We start from the raw sequence: 23,523 nt of genomic DNA on the forward strand, positions 1-23,523 counted from the left end.
TAAATGGTACATAGTTTAATTTAAACACTATTAAATAAAAAAATCATATTAATACAATATTTGATCATTGTATCTTGTTATAACAAAAATAATTAAGCCATTGATCACAAAATTTTCAAAGGGATTTTGAACTATTTTTGTAATTTAAAGTCGTTTTAAAAAATTCATAATATAACATATAAGAAAAAAATCAAAATTTTTATTATATGGTTAATGTGATTGTTTAATATCTTTTAATAATATAATTTTTTTTTTAAAAATGAATAATGATACAAAAATTGTTATCAAATTTTTATTATTCATAATCATTAGTTGTGTTAATCATATTAGTTAACACTGGAGATTTAATTTAATGAAACACGTTTCTTATATTTTGCGTTAATATAATGTTCCTTAGCAATTGAATTTTGGACCTACAAATTATTCAATTGGTTCTTATGCTACTCAAATTGACATCCTAACAAGTGACACATAATCAAATTTATTTTGTAATTAGTACAAAATATATGTTAGAGATGATGATAATTGATAAATAGAGAATCATAAGATGACGTGAGTAGACGTGGATGTACTGATAGTGAGAGGAATAGCAATATACTTTTGTAAGCGTGAAAAAACGTTAGATTTCGGACTTAGAGCATCTGCGCTTTACATGTACACACATATTTGGGTATTGTAACCCTTTTTTTTATTGAAGACACTTCTAACTACACTGCACTAGAAACTAAACATAATACGAAGAACTTCAACACAAACTCATCTTTCTTTTATTGTCCCACGTGACTAAAGCTTGAGATCTTGTAGAAAACTTGACTTTAGAGCTCCTCGCTGAACGTCGACTTGGATGATTTTTGCTTCAGGCCCGGTTTGAGGAATTCAGTGAACCATTTTGCAGATTCTTTCTCCATACGAGTCAAGTTGTTCTTGAAATCGATGTAGTAGAGACCAAACCTAGCTGTGTACCCGTCTTGCCACTCGAAGTTGTCCATTAATGACCACACAAAATAAGATGTAACATTCACCTTGTCTTCACTGCAAGATACAACAAGGATAATATGTAAATGGGAGAACAGCATGTATAATTAATTAAACATCATTGCCTACCACAAATGATTTAATTGATCTCACCAAATAGCCTGATGCAGGGCCAGAAGATGCCTCTGGTGATAGTATTTTCTGTTGTGGTCATTGAGAGCAACGCTATGATCTGTATCCTTCTCGCCAAGGTCCTCCCCATAACCTATAAAAAAGGATTACAAAAACAATAATAAATTTATACTATGAGAAAAACATTTTAAATATTGACAAACCATTCTCAGTAATTATGATCTCAGGGTTGCCATATCTGTCTTTTATGTATTTCACAAGCTTCCTTAAACCCGCTGCGTATACAGCCATCTTAGCAGTGCTGGGCTACAAAATAAGAAAGACGAAAGCAATTAAAACGCAATTCATGATATTTAACTAAGGTTATTAAGAACGAAGTTGTGTAACCTGGCTACCAATCTTAACGGATCCATCAACAGTCTTGGCTAAACATGTAAGAAAAGCAAACAAAATGTTAATTTATTTTTGTTGAATGAACATTACACTTGATTTATATGAGAATAGGAATATTATTCTTACCTGCATATATTTTTCACAAAATAATCATACATACGTAAATAGGTCTCCATAGATTAATAACATCCGTTGTTCCAGTTACATTTATTAACACGTTGATAGTATATAGCACAAAATAGCAATTTTTTTTTGAACACAGCACAAAATAGCAATCTATTAATTAGAATACGTGAACGTATATAAATATGATGAATCTTACGTTCAAACTCCACTAGAGAATCTGTAGCCCAAGATGGTTGCCGATAATCAGGCTTTTCGCTTGCCTTTGCATAGAACGAACTGTAATAATTTATTCCCACGAAGTCTGCTGAGCCTTTCAGTTTTGCCTTTTGGGCTTTTGTAAATTTGGGCAATCGAGCTCCGACCGCATCTTTCATACTTTGAGGATAATCTCCGTACGTGGTAGGATCCAAATGCCTACGGAGCAGTTCATACGTCCATTCGAATATGAATATGAATATGTACATCGAGAATAAAACAATCAATCGTTCCTTTACCAGCCCATGATGAAGTCAAGTACACGGTCTACAGTACGTTGACCTCCTTCCACATCTTTTGGTTCAAACCAAGCCGGGCTATGAGCAATCCCAATTTTACCACCTTTGCACTTTTAAGAATCGAATAAACCAAAATAAATGAGAAAACAAAATGCAACCAAATTGTCTCATTCTTTATGTTTTGGACTTTTGGTTTCTCTTTTACCTTTTCGCACTTTCTGAAAGCGTCAACGGCTTCAGCGTGACTAATGAGTAAATTGTGACTAACGACATAAGCCTCAAATCCTGACCGTCCATCTTGGCAAAGATGTCCAAAATCTTTGATGTACGGAGAACAACGCCCCGGTGCTTTCTTCCCAGTGTCGTAGCCTGAACGGCTAAAGACCCATGGCTCGTTGAACGTAATCCAGTTTTTCACTTTGCCCCCATATTCGTGGAACGTGAAGTTTGCGTACTCCACAAAATCCGGCCTGTATATAGTTGCAATTTAGGAGAAGAGTTTACGTAACTGATGTTGTTTGCGTACATTAGAGAAAAGTAAATGTAACTGAGATACTAATTAGGTACAAAAGCTTACACTACACGCTCGCTCAAAAAGCCACCATACTCATCTTCCAAATCGGCGGGCATGTCCCAGTGGAAAACCGTTACTAGTGGTGTTATGTCTAAAACAACAATGAAAAGTTAGTTTTTTCCAATTACATTATAGGTTGATACAATAAACCAAAATGAACAAGATAGTGAGAACATATGTGACCATTTTTAAGGAGCTCGTCTATAAGGTCGTGGTAAAATTGAACTCCTTCTTTGCTTATTCCTTTCTCCATCCTCCCATCTGTTATATATTCATCAGTTTCCAGCTGTTATTACAACTAATTCGGAAAATTTTACTCCCTATTTTTATGTATTAAAAACTTCTAAGTTTTAACTTACGGGGAAATATTCTTGGCCACGCAATGGATAGTCTAAAAGCATCAGTGTTCAGCTTTTTCATCAACTTGATATCCTCCTGTTGAGTTTTACGATAAATGAATTTACAAAGGAGAGAGAGAGAGAGAGAGAGAGAGAGAGAGAGAGAGAGAGAGAGAGAGAGAGAGAGAGAGAGAGAGAGAGAGAGAGAGAGAGAGAGAGAGAGAGAGAGAGAGAGAGAGAGAGAGAGAGAGAGAGAGAGAGAGAGAGAGAGAGAGAGAGATTACCTTGTACCGATGGTAGAAATCGACGGCCTCATCAGCATTGTGATTCTTAACTCTATCTGCAGTTTCATATTGAAAAAACTTTTTTATTTTGTTTCTTTCCACTTTTCATAATTGTTTGTTTTTTCATTGGGGTTGCCCTTATGTTCATGGTGAAGTTGTTTTTTCTAAAAAAAACTAAAATTAAATATTTAACAATATATAATAAAAATATCATTATTTTCTAATTAAAACCCTCAAAAGCAAGTTCTGAATACTAGGCAGGCTCCAAGCAGAAAAAAAAAATATATATTGTATTATATATTGTATATTTCGTAGTAAAAATAAATGGTAGAGGAGAGAGACGTAGGTGGAAATTTCTTGGTGTAGAGATCCCACAGGCTTGGTCCTCTACAACCTTCATTTACTGCGCCTTCAACCTATTTTCACCACAGATACAATACATCTTTAATAAGTACTTGTGTTTCGGAAAAGAGTGACTACGTATATATTTTTATGAGTCATTCTTGGGTTCACCCCGTAAGGTGAACCTAGAGGTTCACCAACCAATAGGATTTCATTATTTCAAATTCGATATCTTCTAAAAAAGTAAACAAAATATTCTCAAATTATATTATGTTTTTAAAATAAAAAAGTAAAAAAAGATAATAGTTACAGAAAAAAGAATTAAAAAAAAAATATTTTTAATGTTGTCAACAAAACACTAAACCCTAAATCCTAATCCCTAAACTCTAAATCCTAAACCCTAAACCCCTGGGTAAACCCTAAACCCTTGGGTAAGTCCTAAACCATTGGGTAAACCCTAAACCTTTGGATAAATCCTAAACTCTAAATAAAAAACGACTAAAACCCTAAACCATAAACGCTTGAATGTTTTAGTGTATAGTGATTTTGATTTAGAGTTAAGGATTTATCCTAGAGTTTAGGATTTATCCTAGAGTTTAGGGTTTATCCAAGGGTTTAGGGTTTATGATTAAAGGTTTAGGGATTAGAATTTAGGGTTTAGGGTTTAATGTTATGCTGACGACGTAAAATTTTTTTTTTGTAATTATTATTATTTTTTTTACCTTTTAATTTTAAAAACATAATATAATTTGACAATATTTTGTTTCCTTTTTTAAAAGATATCAAATATAAAATAAGACAATCTTATTGGTTGGTGAACCTAGAGGTTCATCCTAGGGGGTTGACCTAAGAATAAGTCTATTTTTATTAGTTGAGCATGCGCAGCGTATAGTATTTATGCTCCCATGCTTTTAATATGACTTATTCTTGGATTCACCCCCTAGATGAATTTGTAGGTTCACCAACCAATAGGATTGTGTCATTTTAGATTTAGTATCTTTTAAAAAAGGAAACAAAATATTATCAAATTATATTATATTTTTAAAATAAAAATTGTATTAATCAAAAAAGAAGATTTTAATCGCAAAAAAAAAGAATTTGTTTTTCAAAAGTATTTTTAACGCTACTAACAATTATTAAACTCTAAACCCTAAATCTTTAGGTAAACCCTAAACTCTTGAATAAATCATAAATCTTAAAATTTAAGATTTGATCCAAGAGTTTCGGATTTATCCAAATGTTTAGGGTTTACCCAAGGGTTTAGGATTTACCCAAGAGTTTAGGGTTTAGAGTTTAGATTTAGAGTTTAGTGTTTTGTTTATCGTATTAATTTTTTTTGAAAACTTTTTTTTATGCAACTACTTTTTTTTTTAATTTATTTATACTTTTTTTTTAATTTTAAAAACGTAATATAATTTATATTTTGTTTCCTTTTTTAAAAGATATCAGATTTGAAATAACTAAATATTTTTTTTGTAATTACTACTATTTATATTTTTTATTTTTTTATTTTAAAAACATAATATAACTTGACAATATTTTGTTTCCTTTTATAAAAGATATCAAATTTAAAATAACATTATCCTATTGGTTGGTGAACCTAGAGGTTCAATCTAGGGGGTGAACCCAAGAATAAATCCCTTATAAATAATAAACTAAGTAAGTGTTGCTTTATTATTATATGTTTATTTCAAGTGACATTTTCACTAACTAATAACTAAAATCCTAACAAAAATAATGGACTTTCAGAAGGTTTTCACTAACAAAATACCTGATAGGAAGCGGTTGCGGTACCAAACATGAAGCCCTCCGGGAAACTGGCACGACTAAGGGTTTCAGTTTTTGGGCAAACAGGTCCTTCCTCGGCCCTGGTAGGAGAGCCAACAAGACTTAGGAGCAAAAGTAACCCCAAGAGAGGAATCTTCATTGTTGATCTTTTGTATAACCTCACGAGTGTGTTTCTTGGTAAACGTTTAAGAACTATAAGTGGAACACTATTGTTAATGGAGTCGATAGGTAGAAGGGAAATATCGCCGTTATAATATACACACATATATAAGTAGCAACTATGGAGTGATGAAATCTATAGCCGAAAATTGTATTTGGAGGCCGCCAAGTGTCTTAATTACACGAGTTTTTGAAGGCCAAATGTCTCCTTTTTACTCTTACTACTGCATGCACATTGATCACCTGTCTATTGTTTTCTTCTCGATTGTTCTCAGCTGACTGTAAGATTCGTAAGTCAGTAAGTGTACGTCGAATATTCCTTACAGCTGGATGTTAGGATAAGTGTATGATTCTTCAGAAGTACATGTGGACGTTAAGTTTCTTAGTTACACTATTACATGCACATTGAGTTTTGGAAGGCCAAATGTCTCTTATCACTCTCATTGTTGCACGCAGACTGATCATTTGTCTGTTGCTGTCTTCTCGTTTTCCAGCGTAAGTTCATATGTGTATGTCGAATGTCTCTTACATATGGCTGTTAGGGTTAAGTGTATGAATCTTTAGAAGCACATGTGGATATCAAGGCCAAGTGTTCGACACTGGAGGGTTATTAGTGTCCCATTTCAACAAGTGGGACAATTGTCATATAGAGTAACGTGTGATCTTAGGACCACAAGTTTGGTTCTGAGTTATCGCCTATCTAGATGTGCATCTCTGTGTATATAAAACGCACTTGCATTCATCTTCATCAGTACCACACGAGCTCTCTTATCTCTTTCTGTTATCTATAAAAATAAAATAAAAAAACAGAGGTATTTCTCTCTCTCTCTCCAAATGCTTGTAAATGTCCATGTTTTTGGTTAATTCTAACTATTATGAAAACTATATATAAGTTCCAACTGATATGTAAAAAAAAAAAGTGAGCGGGCCTTGTGGTCCAGTGGTAGTGGATGGAATTTGGATGTAAACACATTCCGGGTTCGATTCTCCTGCTGTAGAAACTAAGTCACATTGTGCTGCTCACTACGGCTGCGGATATGTCCGTATGAAAACCCGGGAGAGGGCCTGTTGTGGATTGCACCTCCCACTCGGAGGTTAGGTCTGTGTCTTTAATAGACCCGGATTTAACCTTTTTTTTTACAAAAAAATATGTAAAAAGTACGTAAGTTATGTTTCCATAAAGAAAAAATAACTGTTGGTATATAATGATGGTCAGATACAACAATGGCAGCCGCAACAATGTCTTGGGACGACGGGAAGCACATGAGGGTGAAGAGAGTTCAGCTTACATATGAAGATGTTATCAAGTCCATTGAGGCCGTGTATGACGATGACCAAAATCCTAAGCGTCATGGCACTCCTGGCAAAAAATCTGACGGCGTTAGTACTCACCATTTTCACCATATATTTTATTATTTAGTGTGTTATTTTGATAAATTGTAATATTTTTAATTTTTGTAGGTGAGCCTGAGTCCTGACGAGTACATAACAGATGTTACTGGCTACTACAAAACTACGGGGAACGAAGATGCTATAGCAGCGTTGGCTTTTAGGACCAACAAAACCGAATATGGTCCTTTCGGAAACAAGACCGGGAACCAGTTCTCCATCCAGGCACCCAAAGATAACCAGGTCGCTGGTTTTCAAGGCACTAGCAGCAATGTTCTCAACTCCATTGACGTCCACTTTGCTCCCATACCGTCGGCTTCTGCTGGTGGCCAACCAGCTGGATCAGCTTCCAGTGCCAAAAAACTAGAGGCAAAAGGTGGTAACGCGGGAAACCCATGGGACGATGGTGCTCATGATGGTGTTAAGAAAGTGTACGTTGGTCAAGGCGAATCTGGTGTAACGTACGTCAAGTTTGTCTACGAGAAGGACTCTAAGGAGGTCCCTGGAAATGATCATGGAAAAAAGACACTACTCGCACCTGAAGAGGTTAAATATATAAATATAAGAATCAGTTAGCTCTAAAGATTGCAATATATATATCTTGTTTACGTTAAATCTGTGTTTACTTTCGGTTAGCAAAAAAAAAAAAAATCTGTGTTTACTTTCTTTTGTGCAGTTCGTGCTTGATCCAAACGAATACATCACTGCGGTGGAGATTAACTACGACAACATATTTGGAACTGAATCCGAGATCATAACGATGCTTAAGTTCATGACAAACAAGCGAACCTCTCCACCTTTTGGACTTGAAGGTGCTAAAAGTGTCCTACTTAAAGAAGACGGTCACAAGGTCGTTGGTTTCCATGGCAAAGCAGGTGCTGACATACTTCACCAAGTTGGAGTCCATGTCAAGCCTATCTCCAAGTGAGTTGATAATGTCTTCTACTACGTCCCAGTGTAACAAAGATAGTCATATGTCAATAAAGAAGGCTCTACTTTAGAAATTGTCATTGTACGTGTAAACGGTAAGCGAAAGGATTGAATAAGGTATTTCCACGTACTGTGTGCTTGTGTGTCAGTGTCTCCTTGTGTTGTAGTGGAGTTTGTAACACTCTTTGTAAGATGTATAAAATCTTGGCTACGTTGTAATGTGCTTACGATTCCTTGATGTTTTGAGATTTCAACCAGGCAGGGTCGGCTTAACAGACTCGGGCAAAAAAAAAATTTACCATTTATATTTACATAATGTTTAAATATTTTTAAAATTTAATCAGTAATATTTTGTATATCTTCACATCGTCAAACTCTCCTCCTTGAACACCTCTTGCTTCCCATCTTCATATACAACGTAGTGATTCTTAGCCGATCCCTTTAAGAGGAACCTCTGTCAAGTATGTTCCTGACATCGCCATGTTGAAGCTTCTAAAAAGCTTTTGGTTACTTTTCCTTGTAAGAGTGTATTTTTAATTGTTGTTTTCTGTATGGTTGATGCAAAAATGAAAGTATGGCCCTTCGTTTATATACATAAACTCCTCACAAGATTACAAGAAACCATATATAATTTGTATATATATTTCATTATTGAAACAATTTTTTGATTATTAAATAATATCTTACTATGATGTAAAGTTTTTGATTGTAGAGGTCTGATGAATTTGGTTTGTCTTTTAATTATATTTTTTTACGTAACGTCTAAATAATGTAACCTTCAAAACATAAAGAAAAAAATACCTGGGCGAAAGAGATGGAGAGGAAAAGTAGGTGGAACTACGGGTTTTAGGGTTTTTAAAATGCTCCTCAACGTCATCGCGTGGTATTGGTGAATCCACACATGTGGTCTATGTGTCATCATCTCCACTCCTTACTTAAGGTTTCTTTGCAACCCATTTACCTTCTCAAGCAAATTTATGCGTGATTTTGTGTTATATTATTACTATTGATAATATAAAACTAGAATGAGTCAAATAGTTGATCAATTCCTAACACGATTTAGTTTTTAGTCTCTATTAAGCTATAATTTTTGTAAAATTTCTCCCAAGATTTAAATAACAATATATTTGTGTTGCTTAAAACTGATTTGTAAGGGAAAAAACTCGTATGGATTCATATATACGTTTGGACTACTTCGTTTGGCTCAGATCAGATATTGTGGCAGCCTATATGATATTTCAATCCAATATAGCAGATATATCAATAAACGAAGAACAATACTATTCATATAAATAAAAGTTGGACATAAAACACCATGATGATAGTAGGAAGTGTCATGGACGAAACAAACACACAAATTTATTTGACACACATAAACGAAAGAGGATGTGATGATGATGAAGCATCATCATTCCTGGTCCTGGAGGATGTGGTCATCCATGTCAGCAACCATCATCTCGACGAACTTCATGTAGTTGATAGGCTCAGGAGAGTCTTCGTTCCGCTTCTCCCACACCATAGTGACTTTGCAGATGCAACCTTCCTCAGACGCGGGGATGAAATGAAATGTTACAACATACACCTTTAACTCCTCCATCACGTGACCCTCGAGCCCATTTATCGTCACGGCCATCTTTTCGTCGTCCATCTCTATCATCTCCTTGAACATTTCCTCCTTCCCATCTTCGTCACACACGCAACAAAGATTTAATTTATGTACTAATAGTTGTATTTATCCTTCCAAGAAAATTAGTTGTGAGATAGATTAGTATTTTAATTATTACAACTGTATAGTTTAGTCTTTGCCCTATATATGTTCAGCATTCAAATCCTATCTATAGAGAAAGAGAGTATAGATACGAACCACGAGTGTAGTTCCAGATTTTAATGGTGCCGTGAGAGTCCCAATCGCCATCGTGGACGGTGACTCCTTGGATGTGATGGCCAATGGCGTCGGGGAAGAGGTTATGCTCGCTCCTCCATCTCTTGTAGTGTTTCTCTGCCGTACCCTTTAGAGGCACATCTGTCACGTATGTTCCTGACATCGCCATTAATGATGAGAATCGATTAGCTTTTGATTGTTTTATTTTAAACTGTGTTTTGTTTATTTTGATGATGAGATTGTTATCGCCCTTTCCTTTTATATACACAAACACACCATTAATAATTGCATTAACAAATAACGACGACATTAATAAGGATTTTCTTTTACGGCTTTTCAAATTGTCTGACGGTTCAAATTAGATAGTCATCATATCATATGTGCAGAGCCCTGCTCACCTTGTCAATTTTGGAGTATTGGCCCATCCCCTCCCACATTAGTACATTTTAAGATCTTCATATTCATAAATCATATAATCAATATATGATAATATGATAAAAAAACTATAATTATTTCTTAATATTTTTCAATAATATGATCATTTCTGCTTAGTTGTTGTGAATATTAATTTTATTGTATACTTTTTATTTTGAATGTCGAAAACATTTTCCTACGTATAATTTGAGTTTGTATATATAATTTTCAGTTGTAACCAAAATATAAATTTTGTCATTAATTTTCATAAGATTAATTTTTCTTAAAAATAATTTTAAAATATAAAATAAGAAAACAATTTATTTTTTGGTTCGTATTAAAAAAATTAATACGCATATTTGATATAAAATAAATTATTTTTGTCCTAGACTCCTAATAGCCTTCGCACAGCACTGCATATGTGCATCACTTTTAATAATTGTGCTATATGATTGACTTAATTTCTAGCATGTAATTGAGGAGAAACATCAAATTATTTTTTCTTCAAAATAAATTAAAGCTAACTATCTTATCACCAATTTTAATTTTTCATTTTCTATACGTTGTAACTATTCTAAACACTTACGAATTTCCAAGTAACTCTATCATAACTATAATGCGGTCCTTTCTATACGTTCACAACATTTCCCAAATCGTTGTCTCCAGGTGGTTCGAAGATATAAATAATTGATTATTCATTTAAAAACATCAACCAAGATATTAGTGACGGTTTACAATATCACCAAATCTTATTGAAAAAGATGCCAGCCATTTGCTGACTAACACAAATCTCCCTAAAAGGATAAGTCAACTGTTCAATGGTAGACAATCGTTATAATAATAATTTTAAAATATAAATAAGTTGAATGTAGTTTTCCTTTCTAAGCTACTCGCGAATTGGAACATGAAGCTGGAATGGGATGAAGACTTGCGCAGGCAATTACCGAAACCGGCACAGGACATTTAGATGTGTGCTGGTGAATACAGTGCAGGCATGCCCATCAGGCCGTCCTTGACTTGATTATGGAGCTAAACCGGACATTTAGATGTGGGCTGCTAGAGTTATTAACAGGGGTTTTTTTTTGTTCAACAGACTGTCTTTTTATTCTTCAGTAACTTATATGCGACTTTTTCGGGAAAATAGTGATATGGAGTTGACTTTTGAATTAGAAAGACTGTAGATTTTCAACTAATAAACAAGACTTTTTAGACCGCATTTCTAGGAACAAGCTACGAGATTTTGAACAATGAGTCAGTAGAATGCAAAAGGATCACCAAAGTCACATATGTAAATGTGCTTAGAAAGCAAACAAAGATGTCCAATAAAATTATTCTTTTGAAGTGGTGGATGTATTTCAACACAGCACACTGGAAAGGATAGAAGAAGTGTATTTTATTGAAGTCCTGATTACTAAATCATGGTTATAGTAACAATGTTAGCTTATACAGATTCAAATTCAGGAGTTAGTCATTTCCAAACAAAGAGAGATCAGTCTCCAGCCAAATTTTGCAGAAGCATCACATTCACTGGGGAACCAAAACAATCTATAATGAATAATTCAGAAGCGTATGGCTCCAACCTTACCATGATTGTGGCAATTATCTCAGCCTGACCTCAGCTTTCACTACACAACGCATCAACTTCGCTGCCCTTAGCTCCGCAACTTCTGTACTTCAAGGTACTTGGTCTCTCATGTCTAGCTTGATAAAGAATGATGAAAAGCGGCTAGGTTTGGTTGCCATAGAACTCTGGACCCGACAAGGTAATGTTGGAGGATGGAGTGCCTGTTTGAACTCAACCACCGCCTATCCATCAGATATACCTCCGGGAATTGAAGTCAAGTGCTCTAGAACTGGAGTTCAGGGCGAATTTCTCTATGACCAAGACACCCTCGTGGAACTTTCAAACCAAGACAGCATACATAGCTCATCATTGTCTAGCCTCAGTCGCACGTATGCAACCGTCTCACGGTCTTCCTTGCTGAACAATATGATTTCCGGCACAGTTGAGATTCACCTAGTCTCCCGGATTATCATTGTCAGTATTACAGCTGGTCTTGCTTATTTAATGGACTGCATAGCCAAATCCAACTTTTCTAGGAGCATAGCCAAGGCCTTGATCTTCACAAGACAATACATCCGAGGATCAACCCGGCAGGACTCTGTACGCTCTCCGGTGGTAGCAGAGGCTCTAACGCTTCAATCCGGCTTTATCACCGCAGAGAACCTTGAGTTACCAACACTCAAGATGCTCTCTGACAACTCAACGTTCGTTAGAGCTATTAACAACGACAACCAGAGCAAAGAGATCTATGGTATTGTGAAAAATATCCAACAGCACCACTTTAGGCTGTTCTCTTGTATTGGACCCAGTTCGGACCGGATCTTGGGCCTGAGGCCTCTTTTAAGATTTAATGAATTTGTGCAAAAAAAAAAAGAATAATTCAAAAGCTTACTTCTTTTTTTTTTTTGAAAAAATTTTAAATTTTATTTCAAAAAAAAACCTTTGTACAGAGTTTATACTGCTACCATATACAAAGACTACTCATTCAAAGGAACATTTAAAAGAATATCAAACTGTGTAAAATCTGTTATCTTCTTCCAAACCAAACCTCCATAGTTTTCTCATACTTACTTCCTTTCCTTCTAAGTGAGGTTATCCTGTTTCTGATTTGCTTATCAAGTCGATTCACCATACACAAAGCTGGCATTGTTGGATCTCCCACTCTCCTAACATTCCTTTCAAACCAAAGTGCATATATCACAGCTTGAAAACAATATCGAAACAGGATGGACAAATTCTTTTCATGCAGCCCTGTTATCACCAGCTGAACTGCATTAACCCATTGGTGAACACTCCTCGAGCCAGCCAAATCCTTCACTACCCCATACCATACTTCCTTAGAGTAACTACAATAAAAAAATATGTGATCCCTCGTTTCTGTTGTTGCTTTACACAGCCAACAAATTGACTCAGCTTGTGGATTCCATTTAAGAATCCTGTCCCCTGTAGCCAGCCTGTTATGAATTGCCAACCAAGTAATAAAAGCAAACTTTGGAGTAGCTTCTGAAAACCAAATCCCCTTTGCCCAAGGAACCTTTAGGGACCGATCCCGAATTAAATTCCAAGTTTGAGAAGATCTGAACATCTCCTTAAAATCCCCATTCTCCTGCTTCCATAGATAGATGTCATCTCCTCCAGATAGACCTCTACTCCTTAAATCCAATATTTCTCGATCAATCAACCGTAGAGTGTTAACTCTATGCCTCCTTGCCCTATATATCTGAATAGCTCTCTCAACTGTAGTATGTATAGGGATACCAAGGTCCATGCTTCCTCTGTCTCCAGTCATCTCGATCAATCTACCCAAAGGCGACCATTTATCAAACCAAAAAGAAGAGTTTGAGCCATTGTTTACCTCCACTTTAGATAGCTGCATTGCCAAAGGTCTGAGACGTAGCAATTTCTTCCACATCCATGAACCTAGACTGCTTGTCACCTTCACACTCCAGAAAGAGCCTTTGCGAATGAGATACTTCCAAATCCATCGTACCCAAAGAGAATCACGAGTTGATAAAATCCTCCATATGAGCTTTAAACTTGAAACTCTGTTCGCAGTGGCAAGGTTTTTTAGGCCTAAACCTCCTTCATCTTTTGGCTTACAGACATCATCCCAAGCAATCTTTGCTTTTCTAGTTGACAGGGTAGGACCCGACCACAGAAAAGCTGAACATATGCTGTTAATTTCCTGGATACACTTGTTTGGAAGCCTATAAGCCGACATCCAAAAACTGGTAATACTGTAGATGACTGATCCAACAAGTTGTAACCTTCCCGCAAAAGTTAAGTGTCTCACTGTCCAAGAAGAGATCCGGCTTCTGATTCTAGCAATTAGAGGGCTATAATCGTGTACATTCATCTTCTTTGTTAGAAGAGGGAGACCAAGATAGCGAACTGGGAGAGACCCTGCTTCAAAGGGAAATTGCTCTAAAATAGCTTCACTGTCTTCTGCTTTAACCCCTGCTAGAAACAGAGTAGATTTCTCAAGACTAATATTGAGTCCCGAAATTTCAGCAAACTTCTTGAACACTTCCAGCACCCCTTCAATAGACCTCTTCCTCCCATCCGTAAAGACCAATACATCATCAGCGAAACAAATGTGAGTTAGGCGCAACTCTTTACAGTAAGGATGATAACCAATTTTCTTCTCAATAGCGGCTTTATCCAGAAGAGTTGAGAGCACTTGCATACAGATTACAAACAAATAAGGAGATAGCGAACATCCCTGGCGCAAACCTCTCTTACTATTAAAATAACCCGCCAGTTCTCCATTAACCTGAACTGAGAAAGAAGCGAGCTCAATGCACTTTCGAATCCGGACAATGATCTATAACAGACCAAAAAGACAAAAAGAAGTCTACATAGACCAATTGTGATCTATCATGGACCAAGGGCTGGTAAATTACCAATTTGCCATTAATGAAAGTGGCATGTGAACCATTGGATCAAATAATGGAAACTCTAATCTCGGTCGTCCAATTTTCTTCTTCCTTTCTCTTTCTCTCGCCTGGGTCCCACCCAAAATCCATATTAACTCCCTCACATCTTCATCTTCTTCATTACTCAACCACCCACGAAAATTCATTTCAATCACCAACCAAAGTTCTCTTCTTCAAGTTTTTATCCACAAACCTTTAATTCTGTTTCTTAGGGTTCTTCTACAGCTTTTCTCGTCCTTGAAACAGCAAATGTGCCTCGTCCTTGGTCTTGAAATCGCTTGGTAAGTGTATACTCTCTCCCTCTCCTTCTCTCTCACTCTTCTCTTCTTTTTTATTTGTTTTCTGTTTAGTTTTAGTCCCATAATATGTATGTTACCATTATGAGTCAGGTTCCATGGTTTAAGATAACGTTCTTATAGTATGAATCATGATATTGTAGATTAAATCATTTTTTACATTGGTTACACTGGTACAACAGACGTTGAGTACACCTGGTAAACCTGGTAAAACTCGTTAAGAATAACACTAGTACAACTAGTAAACCTGGTACAACTCTAAGTAACACTGAATAAGACTATGGGTAAAACTTGTATAACTCTTAGTAGTCCTTTGACAAGTCAAATACTAGTATAACTAGTATAACTTATAAACGACTGTTACATGTAAACCAGTATAACTGGTAATACTAGTATAACCCGTATTTTAGCGACTTTAGAACTCGTATAACTGATATAACTTGTAAGCTGTAATGTTGGTTTTAACTCTTTTCAGGAACTATGGATGGTACTGGAGCTGTGGTGATACATTTTGATCATGGTGGAGACAAAAATATTTATACATTAGTAATGAGAGGAAAATATGAGGAGATAACCTATTCTCGCTTGGTTGATAGAATAGGCAAGAAAATGAATATCGATGTAGCTGCGACGAAGCTTCAACTGAGCTACTATCCCCTGGTCGTGGATAATAAGAGGCCTTGTTATATTTTGGATGATGAAGATGTTTTAGGATATTTAATGGAGGTGGATAGGAAAAACCGGCGTAGTGTTTTGCATGTGGAGTTTTCCGAAAATATCTCAGAAAATCAGAGTAACGAGCAGTTTTCTATGAACGAGGAAATTCAGATTGATGCCAGAGCTAATGATGGTATGGCTGGAGTTGAGGAGTTGGCAATTGTTCCTCAAAACCAATCAGATGGGTATAATCATGAGGAGTTAGCAATTGTTCCTCCAAGACAATCAGATAGGTATGAGCATGAGGATTGCAATGAAGAGGGTGATGAAATGAATGATAGGGAGGAGTTGCCGGCTGTTACACCATCTGTAGACACAATTGTCAATGCTGAGTGGGATGATGGTATTGATATGAGTTTGTATCAAGAATTTGCGACTAAGGAAGAGCTGAGGAATTTAGTGGACGCAGGAGTGCATTCGAATTGTTTTGAGGTTGATATAATCAAGACGAATCGTACTGTTTATGTATTGAAATGTCGTGGGGTTGGATGCAGATGGTATTTACGAGCTGCAAGGCTGAAAAACTCAGCCTTTTTCAGTGTCAGAACGTATAGAAAGATGCATACGTGTACTCGGGGAGAGGGAAGTGTAACCAAGAGGGGGAAAAGAGGAACACCAAGCTTGGTCGCAGGAGTGGTGCATGAAGATTATCCAGGCCAATACAAGACTCCAGATCCAAAGTCTCTCATAAAGTTGGTGAAGAACAAACTAGGTGTCACGGTTTCATATTCTACAGCTTTGAGAGGGAAACACAAAGCTGTCAGTGATTTGCGTGGTAACCCTCAGGAGAGTTTTGCTAGACTTCCATCTTACTTGTACATGTTAGAAAGAATGAATCCTGGTACCATCACAAGATTAGTAGTGGATGAGAAGAAGCAGTTTAAGTATATGTTCTTTGCGCTTAAAGCTTGCATCGAAGGGTTTCAAGCAATGAGGAAAGTGATAATAATGGATGGAACTCACCTGAAGGGTGTGTATGGAGGAGTGCTTCTCATTGCCACTGCTCAGGATCCAGATCATCATCATTATCCCCTCGCTTTTGCGGTAGTAGATGGTGAGAAAAATGCGAGCTGGGAGTGGTTTTTGACTATACTGAAAACTTTGATACCAGATGATCCTCAGCTTGTTTTTTGTACTGATAGAAACCAATGCATCATCAAGAAGGTGCACGAGGTGTACCCAATGGCGATCCATGGATATTGCATTTTTCACTTGTCTAATAATGTTGCCGGAGCATGCAGCAAAGTTAACAAGAAAGGGGTTGCCAGAAAGTTTAGAAAAATTGCTGGTATGTACACAGAGGTCGAGTTCAGAAAAAGCTACAATGATTTCAGGAGAACGTTGCCTCAAGCCGCTGAGTATCTAGATGAGAGTGTTCATGAGACCAAATGGGCAAGATGTCAATTTCCGGGAGAAAGGTACAACATAGATACAACCAACACTGTTGAATCAATCAATGGTGTTTTAAAGGAACCAAGGAAATATGCATTGTTGCCAATGCTTGATGTGATCATTGGGAAGATGGTAGAATGGTTTAACAAATATCGTGATTTATCTTTACGCGTTCCAGAGAGACAGATACTAATTCCCTACGTGCATGGGATATTGCATCACAGTTATCCGAAGGCAAAAAAGCTCACGGTGATGGAGCTAAACAGATTTGAACGTCAGTACACTGTGATTGGCAAAGATGGTCAAGGTTATTATGTTGATTTAGGCAACGGAACATGCCAGTGCAAGTGTTTTGATATTGATCGGTATCCTTGTGTGCATGCACAGGCTGCGATCATCGCGCGTGGAGAAATGTCTGAAGACTATTGTTCTAAGTATTATTATATGGAGCAGTGGACTTTGGCATATTACAAGACAATATATCCAGTGCCTCATCATTCATTATGGGAAAGTTATGAAATTCCAGATGAAATCCTATCTCAGGTTGTCTACCCTCCGCATGTGGAAAGAAAGAAAGGAAGACTACAAGAAACTAGATTTCCATCAGCTGGGGAATATCGGAGGAAGAAAAAGAAGAAGTATCCACCATTGGTGTGTGAGAATGATGGAATTGACAGCGATGAAAGTGGAAGCGATGGAATTGATGAATGAGTCTTACTTATGTGTTATGGAACTTGCTTATGTCTTGTGAGTCTTACTTATGTGTTATGGAACTTGCTTAGTCTTGTGAGTCTTACTTATGTGTTATGAAACTTATTTATGTGTTGTAGAACTTATTTATGTAATGTGTTGTTTCTGTCAGGTACAACAGGTACAATTGGTACCTTATCACCATCACAATTGTACCTGTTGTACCTCCATCACAAAAGTTTGCTTGATCTACCTTATACTTTTAAGGTTTGTTAACATATTTGTCCACATATTTTTTGAAAAACATACATGACAAGTATTTTCACAATAGTGATGATTTCATTGTATCCGGGCAAACACATGTTAACATAAATGAGTGGTACAACTTAGATAATGGTATTTCTCTTTGGTACAACTAATATATTCAGGTTTCACTGCCAAAGTACAACTCTGTACAAACTAGTATAACTAATAAACTAGTACAACTTTGTGCAAGCCAGTATAACTAATAAATTAGTACAACTTTGTAGAAACCAGTACAACTAAAAAACTAAAACAACTTTGTGTGCATAATGAGTTTCAAATAAGTGGATTCCCAGATAAGTCCTACACTTTTTAATTTAACACTAGGTGTACTAGTTTTTCTAGTTATACTACTTTCATATTTTTTGGCATAGTTGATGCTGTAATGTTGTTTTACTTCCCACCTGTAATTGCAACCTGTTCAACCACCAAGTTTGGATTTAGGTTTTAAAACACACACACATACAAGTTTTAGGTTTTAAAACACACACACATACAAGTTCATCCGTTTTAGGTTTTAAAACAAACACATACAAGTTCCAAAAACAACAACATAGTTCAGCCAAATCAGTTTGGCGTAAAAGGAGACCTCAACAAATGAGAACGCTTGGGCACCCTCTTTGGCATCTCAGCAGGATCCTGTGAATCTCCAACCGAAGCTGTGTTCTCTAAAGCGTCATCAACTCTAACCTCACCTTCCTTCTCCAAAGCATCATCATCTACAACCTCATCTGTCTTGTCCACAACAGCTTTTTCCGCAGCAGCCTTCTCAAATCTCTCTGCAGTGTCTGCCATAATTTGAAGTGTAGATTGCTCATCTCCATCTTCAGTATCTACATTGAACAAAAATACATCCTGACTTAGATCATCATCATTAAAAATAAAATTTGAAGTTATATGTTATCATGACTTACCTTGCATCAACTTCTCAGCCTCTACCTCGATATGTTTCTCACCATCCTTCTCAGCCTCTGCCTCAATCTGTTTCTCACTATCCTTCTCAGCCTCATCACCCTTGTCAGCCTCTGCCTCAATCTGCTTCTCACCATCCTTCTCAGCCTCATCACCCTTGTCAGCCTCATCACCATCCTCGCCCTCCTTATCAGGCTCATCATCACCATCCTTATCAGCCTTATCACCATCCTCACCCTCCTTATCAGGCTCATCATCACCATCCTTATCAGCCTTATCACCATCCTTGTTAGTCTCATCACCATCCTTATCACCATGCATCTCGCCCTCCTTATCACCAAGTATCTCAGCCTCCTTATCACCATACATCTCGCCCTCCTGGAACGACCAACTTTCTCTCTGGATTTTTTCTTCTTCCAACTCCTTTACTCTTGCTTCCAGAAGACGAATTGTTTCGTCTCTCAATGCAAATCCATCATCCATTCTTTTGTTCAACTTCAACTCTAATTCTCTTAAACTCTCACGACCTGCTTCGCCCCCTGTTTGAACTCCTGCCTCACCCCCTGCCTCGCCTCCTGCCTCGCCTCCTGCCTCTCCTCCTGCCTCGCCTCCTGCCTCGCCCCCTGCCTCGCCTCCTGCCTCCTCTTGTTGCTCTCGGGTTCTCACATCCATCTCATATAGATCCGGCCAGAAGATTTTTTTCCCTGGTTCCATTAGGATCTTGTTCCAACTGTCAACAGCTATGTCTAGCGTATCCGAATCATCTATCAGCTCCAAGTCTTCAAAAGTCCCTTCATCCATTATTTCATACAAAAGGTCTACTTCATTTCCTTTTGGTTCCAAAACACTGATAATCTCCTGAAATGACCAACAACAAATTACACATTTAATTAACTATGAACTTGAAGAAAATGACATAAACAACACTTAAAAAAATTATAAGCTTTTACCTTTGTGTTTCCTAGCGTCCGATAAATCATGTCAAGTGGAAATCCTGTTGTTCCGGTCCTCTTGAACTTCCATTTGCACATTCTTGGACAACCATCAAAACAGTTTGGAACAGGCTCTCTGAATCTTTCCCTAAGGACAGGGATACATTCAAATGCTAATATCTGCACATCATTTCACACAATCACTTTAGTTATATTATAACAAATATGCTTATGAAAAATGTTATTCATATACCTCCAAAGGGTTGATAAACCCAGGAAATACCCACTGTGCATGCTCTGGGATCCCATCACGAAAATGATCCCTTACATGAAAAATCTCCTTCATGCAATCATCAAAGGTGTAACGGCCCCATGGAAATTCGGTGCAAAACTCCAAATCTTCTACTGCTTGGAGAAGGAAATACTCAATGAAGTATCCTGCTTTGGACCTTCCTCTTAAAACTGTAGCCAGAAAGTAAAGAACCGCCATCCTCAGACGATCGCCACTACCATCAAATTTCATCTTCTGAAGTTTCTCCTTAACATCCGCTTCTGTCACTTGCAGACCCTTTTCCTTCCCATCCTTTGTCTTCTTCACTTTAAAATACTTTCTCGCAAACTTCAGTCTCCCTATGCTCTGATAGTTTTCTGGATATGAGTGGCAGTATAAACCAGAGAGGAGGCTATGTTCCCTGATAGAGTATCTAATTGGAACACCGTTTACCCCAAACCAAGCTTGTCGACCCTTCTCTGTATGCATAGTACGAAGTAGCAACATCCACAATCCCATCACTTTTCTTGTTGAGGTACAATCCATGTGGAATATATGCTTGAACTGAGGATGTTCCTGAAACCAACTCTTCTCTGAGGCATCCAACTTACCAATCGTCTTGTTCAGAAAATCGTGTTGATGGCACCTTGAGGAGAGCTTGCAACCCTTTCCATAGTTGCTCGGATTGAAGAAAAAACCAGCAGGTCTGTCAGCTTCTACGGTCATATCATCACTCTCAACCTGAAAAATACAAACAAAATACAAAGAATAAATAACTGAGTTATACAACACATAAACACTTAGTTGTACCAGTTACACTAATTAAATTAAAAATAATATTACTAGTTCTACCAGCAAGCCTAGTTATACAACAACAACACCATCTCATTAAACAGTTATACAAAATACTTCTCTAGTTATACTAGTCAGACTACGTATAAGAAGCGTAGTTGTACCAGTTATATTACTTATAAAAAAAAATTTACTAGTTATCCTGAATTTGTTTACAACATATTATTACCAGTTGCACCATTTTCACTCTTTTAGTTGTACTAGTAATTTAATACTCGGTTGTATTAGTTAGACTAATTATACTTTTCATAGTTATACCAGTTATATTAGTTATAAGAAGTGTGGTTGTACTAGTTATACTAGTTCCATTGATTCTGTTTTACAACATTTTATTACCAGTTGAACTAGTTTCATTCTTTTAGTTGTACTAGTTACACTTCTTATATAATCACTACTTATTTTTTTTTTCGACCCTATGATAAATATTTCTAGAACCATTTAAGTTGACTTGTTTACCGTTCTTGGAGCGTCGTTGTCAATGGCAGCAGATCCAATAGCAGCCTCATGTGAATTTGAATCTATGTTGTTAGATCCAATCTGCTCACGGTTCCTATTTGTTAGTCCAATTTTATCATAAAAATTCCAAAACCATTTTAATTGATTTGTTTACCGTTTGCCCGTCATTGTTAATGGCAGCCTCGGGTGAGCCTGATTCTCTGTTGGTAGAAGTTATTGGAGCTTGCAGTGGATTCTCCGCCTCATTGGGTGTTTGAGTAGGTGATTTTTGTGGCTCAATCGGAACTGATGGGCTTGGCGTACCCTCTCTATCATCCTGCGAAGGTAACTCCGTTGATAGTGGCGGATAATGATCAGGATCGGCTTGATGTTCTGGTGAAGATGCGGTCTGAGGCCGCTTGGTTGGATTGGACGAGGACTCATCGTCTACACCACTGTCTCGCTTCCTCTTCTTCTCTGCGGTTTCAATCTTCTTTTTCTCTGCATCTCTTTTTTTTTTAACGGCTTCTCTCCTCCTTTTCACCGCTGCTTGTTTTTTCTTTATCACAGAGTCTTTCTTCTTCTTTTCCGCCTCAGCTTTCTTCTTCTCCACCGCAGCTTTCTTCTTCTCCACCACTGACTCATTCTTCTTCTTCTTCTCCGGCGCACCTTCTTTGTTCGTTTGTTCGGTGAAACGAGTCTTTGGAGCCATAGTGTTTCAAAGAGTAACACGAAATAGAGAAACAAATGAGATAGAGGGAGATCGTGATGATTGTGGTAGAGTTTGATTAGTGAGATGAGATAGAGGGAAGGGGGAGAGATCGTGAATTTTTTTCTGTTGGTTATGTCGGGGAAGAGGAATTAGGGATTTAGTTTGATTTAGGGGGAAGGATCCGGGAAGGGCACGCGGGTCGGGTTAGTGGGTGGGGTAGGTTGGTTGGATATGTAAATAAGTTAAAGTTTTAGGTTTTATAGTATTTTCAGCTTAATTTCGATTTATTATTAATTCATTAAAAAAATAAAAACAGAAGTGTCCTTTTCCAGATTTTTGTGTGCCCATTTGGTCGATCTCAGCATTTGATTCTTCGAATCCACACAATGAACTTCACCGGAAAATTTAAAGCTTCCAACACGGTTAGCAGGAAAGACCACTGCACAGAGTCAAAAGCTTTTGAAACATCTATCTTGACTGCACATCTCTCTGTCACTGATTCTTTATGGTAACTTTTCACAAGCTCCGATGCCAACAGAACGTTCTCCATAAGTAATCTGTCTTTGACGAAGGCAGATTGATTCAAAGATATGAAGAGAGGAAGTAAGCTTTTCATCCTGTTTGCTAGAAGCTTTGAGATGACCTTATATAACACATTGCAGCATGAGATTGGACGATAGTCTTTCATGAGGATTGCATCATTCTTCTTGGGAATAAGTGTTAAAATGGTTGAATTAATCCCCTTTGGCAGAAATCCCTTATCGAAGAAAGACTGAATGGCGACCACAAAATCTCCTCCAATAACTGACCACGAAGCCTTAAAGAACTCACTCGTAAACTCATCTGGACCAGGAGATTTATCCGCAGCCATAGAAAATAAAACCTTCTTCACTTCCTCTGCTGTGACTTCCTTCATAAGCATTCTTCTATCATCCTCAGAACACTCAAAACTGAGAAGAGCTTTCATATCTTCTATATTTGTCCCACTATACTCCGAGGGAATATGAGTTAGAAACTTTTGAAAATGATCCACTGCTTCCTGTTTTATATCCTCTTGAGTAGCTGCAATAGTTCCATCCGAACGTTTGATTTCTCTTATGGAGTTCCTGATTTCCCTTACTTTAGCTGCAGTATGGAAACTTTTATTGTTACCATCACCCACATCCAGCCAGTGAATCTTTGCTCTTTGGCTGATGACTTTTTCCTCTATTGCGGAAAGAAAAATCCATCGCCTATACGAGACAGATTCAGCTTCAATATTGCTCTGAGAGGGATCTTCTAACGTCCTCGT

The 23,523-nt window shown here is 37.1% G+C and overlaps 5 protein-coding genes across 7 annotated transcripts; 2 read left to right on the forward strand and 3 right to left on the reverse strand.

The window, feature by feature from the left end:
- Positions 1 to 598: 598 nt before the first annotated feature.
- On the reverse strand, positions 599 to 5,715 carry LOC106346620 (beta-glucosidase 19). Of its 3 annotated transcripts, none has more exons than XM_048782317.1 (13): positions 5,430 to 5,715; positions 3,663 to 3,732; positions 3,317 to 3,372; positions 3,054 to 3,129; positions 2,878 to 2,955; positions 2,698 to 2,785; positions 2,326 to 2,590; positions 2,121 to 2,230; positions 1,823 to 2,040; positions 1,495 to 1,532; positions 1,311 to 1,413; positions 1,105 to 1,240; positions 599 to 1,032 (listed from the first exon to the last, which is right to left on the reverse strand). In XM_048782317.1, exons 1-12 carry the CDS (start codon positions 5,709 to 5,711, stop codon positions 1,125 to 1,127), a joined length of 1,500 nt encoding a protein of 499 aa, XP_048638274.1. In that variant the 5' UTR covers positions 5,712 to 5,715; the 3' UTR covers positions 599 to 1,032; positions 1,105 to 1,124. The 3 variants fall into 3 exon arrangements, with proteins under 3 accessions (XP_048638274.1, XP_048638272.1, XP_048638275.1); XM_048782315.1 differs by having other exon boundaries at positions 1,129 to 1,240; positions 5,430 to 5,713; XM_048782318.1 differs by having other exon boundaries at positions 1,129 to 1,240; positions 3,659 to 3,732; positions 5,430 to 5,712.
- A 648-nt stretch (positions 5,716 to 6,363) lies between these two features.
- LOC106346621 (jacalin-related lectin 36) lies at positions 6,364 to 8,159 on the forward strand. Its single transcript, XM_013785993.3, has 4 exons — positions 6,364 to 6,417; positions 6,822 to 6,985; positions 7,067 to 7,540; positions 7,671 to 8,159. Exons 2-4 carry the CDS (start codon positions 6,830 to 6,832, stop codon positions 7,920 to 7,922), a joined length of 882 nt encoding a protein of 293 aa, XP_013641447.2. The 5' UTR covers positions 6,364 to 6,417; positions 6,822 to 6,829; the 3' UTR covers positions 7,923 to 8,159.
- Positions 8,160 to 9,129: 970 nt separating this feature from the next.
- Positions 9,130 to 10,158, reverse strand: LOC106351308 (MLP-like protein 328). Its single transcript, XM_013791123.3, has 2 exons — positions 9,789 to 10,158; positions 9,130 to 9,607 (listed from the first exon to the last, which is right to left on the reverse strand). Exons 1-2 carry the CDS (start codon positions 10,114 to 10,116, stop codon positions 9,333 to 9,335), a joined length of 603 nt encoding a protein of 200 aa, XP_013646577.2. The 5' UTR covers positions 10,117 to 10,158; the 3' UTR covers positions 9,130 to 9,332.
- A 4,444-nt stretch (positions 10,159 to 14,602) lies between these two features.
- Positions 14,603 to 17,986, forward strand: LOC125610212. The gene is made up of 2 exons (XM_048782319.1): positions 14,603 to 15,001; positions 15,492 to 17,986. Exon 2 carries the CDS (start codon positions 15,497 to 15,499, stop codon positions 17,834 to 17,836), a length of 2,340 nt encoding a protein of 779 aa, XP_048638276.1. The 5' UTR covers positions 14,603 to 15,001; positions 15,492 to 15,496; the 3' UTR covers positions 17,837 to 17,986.
- A 595-nt stretch (positions 17,987 to 18,581) lies between these two features.
- Positions 18,582 to 22,596, reverse strand: LOC106405994 (uncharacterized protein At3g43530-like). Its single transcript, XM_013846565.3, has 6 exons — positions 21,696 to 22,596; positions 21,542 to 21,622; positions 20,216 to 20,974; positions 19,981 to 20,142; positions 19,033 to 19,888; positions 18,582 to 18,951 (listed from the first exon to the last, which is right to left on the reverse strand). The coding sequence occupies exons 1-6, from the start codon at positions 22,230 to 22,232 to the stop codon at positions 18,686 to 18,688; spliced, it is 2,661 nt and encodes an 886-aa protein (XP_013702019.2). The 5' UTR covers positions 22,233 to 22,596; the 3' UTR covers positions 18,582 to 18,685.
- Positions 22,597 to 23,523: the final 927 nt, after the last annotated feature.

The sequence above is a fragment of the Brassica napus genome, chromosome A6, assembly GCF_020379485.1.
Source record: "Brassica napus cultivar Da-Ae chromosome A6, Da-Ae, whole genome shotgun sequence".
NCBI classification, from domain to species: Eukaryota; Viridiplantae; Streptophyta; class Magnoliopsida; order Brassicales; family Brassicaceae; genus Brassica; species Brassica napus.

Coding starts and splice junctions, on each gene's coding strand:
- LOC106351308 (XM_013791123.3), bottom strand. CDS start 10,116: ATGTCGTCGTTATTTGTTAATGCAATTATTAATGGTGTGTTTGTGTAT. Junction 9,608..9,788: donor AATCTGGAACTACACTCGTG/GTTCGTATCTAT, acceptor TGTGTGACGAAG/ATGGGAAGGAGGAAATGTTC.
- LOC106405994 (XM_013846565.3), bottom strand. CDS start 22,232: ATGGCTCCAAAGACTCGTTTCACCGAACAAACGAACAAAGAAGGTGCG. Junction 21,623..21,695: donor TTAACAATGACGGGCAAACG/GTAAACAAATCA, acceptor AACCGTGAGCAG/ATTGGATCTAACAACATAGA. Junction 20,975..21,541: donor ACAACGACGCTCCAAGAACG/GTAAACAAGTCA, acceptor TGTATTTTTCAG/GTTGAGAGTGATGATATGAC.
- LOC106346620 (XM_048782315.1), bottom strand. CDS start 5,711: ATGTGTGTATATTATAACGGCGATATTTCCCTTCTACCTATCGACTCC. Junction 3,733..5,429: donor CCGCAACCGCTTCCTATCAG/GTATTTTGTTAG, acceptor TGGTGAAAATAG/GTTGAAGGCGCAGTAAATGA. Junction 1,033..1,128: donor GCCCTGCATCAGGCTATTTG/GTGAGATCAATT, acceptor TGTATCTTGCAG/TGAAGACAAGGTGAATGTTA.
- LOC125610212 (XM_048782319.1), top strand. CDS start 15,497: ATGGATGGTACTGGAGCTGTGGTGATACATTTTGATCATGGTGGAGAC.
- LOC106346621 (XM_013785993.3), top strand. CDS start 6,830: ATGGCAGCCGCAACAATGTCTTGGGACGACGGGAAGCACATGAGGGTG. Junction 6,986..7,066: donor CTGGCAAAAAATCTGACGGC/GTTAGTACTCAC, acceptor TAATTTTTGTAG/GTGAGCCTGAGTCCTGACGA. Junction 7,541..7,670: donor CACTACTCGCACCTGAAGAG/GTTAAATATATA, acceptor TCTTTTGTGCAG/TTCGTGCTTGATCCAAACGA.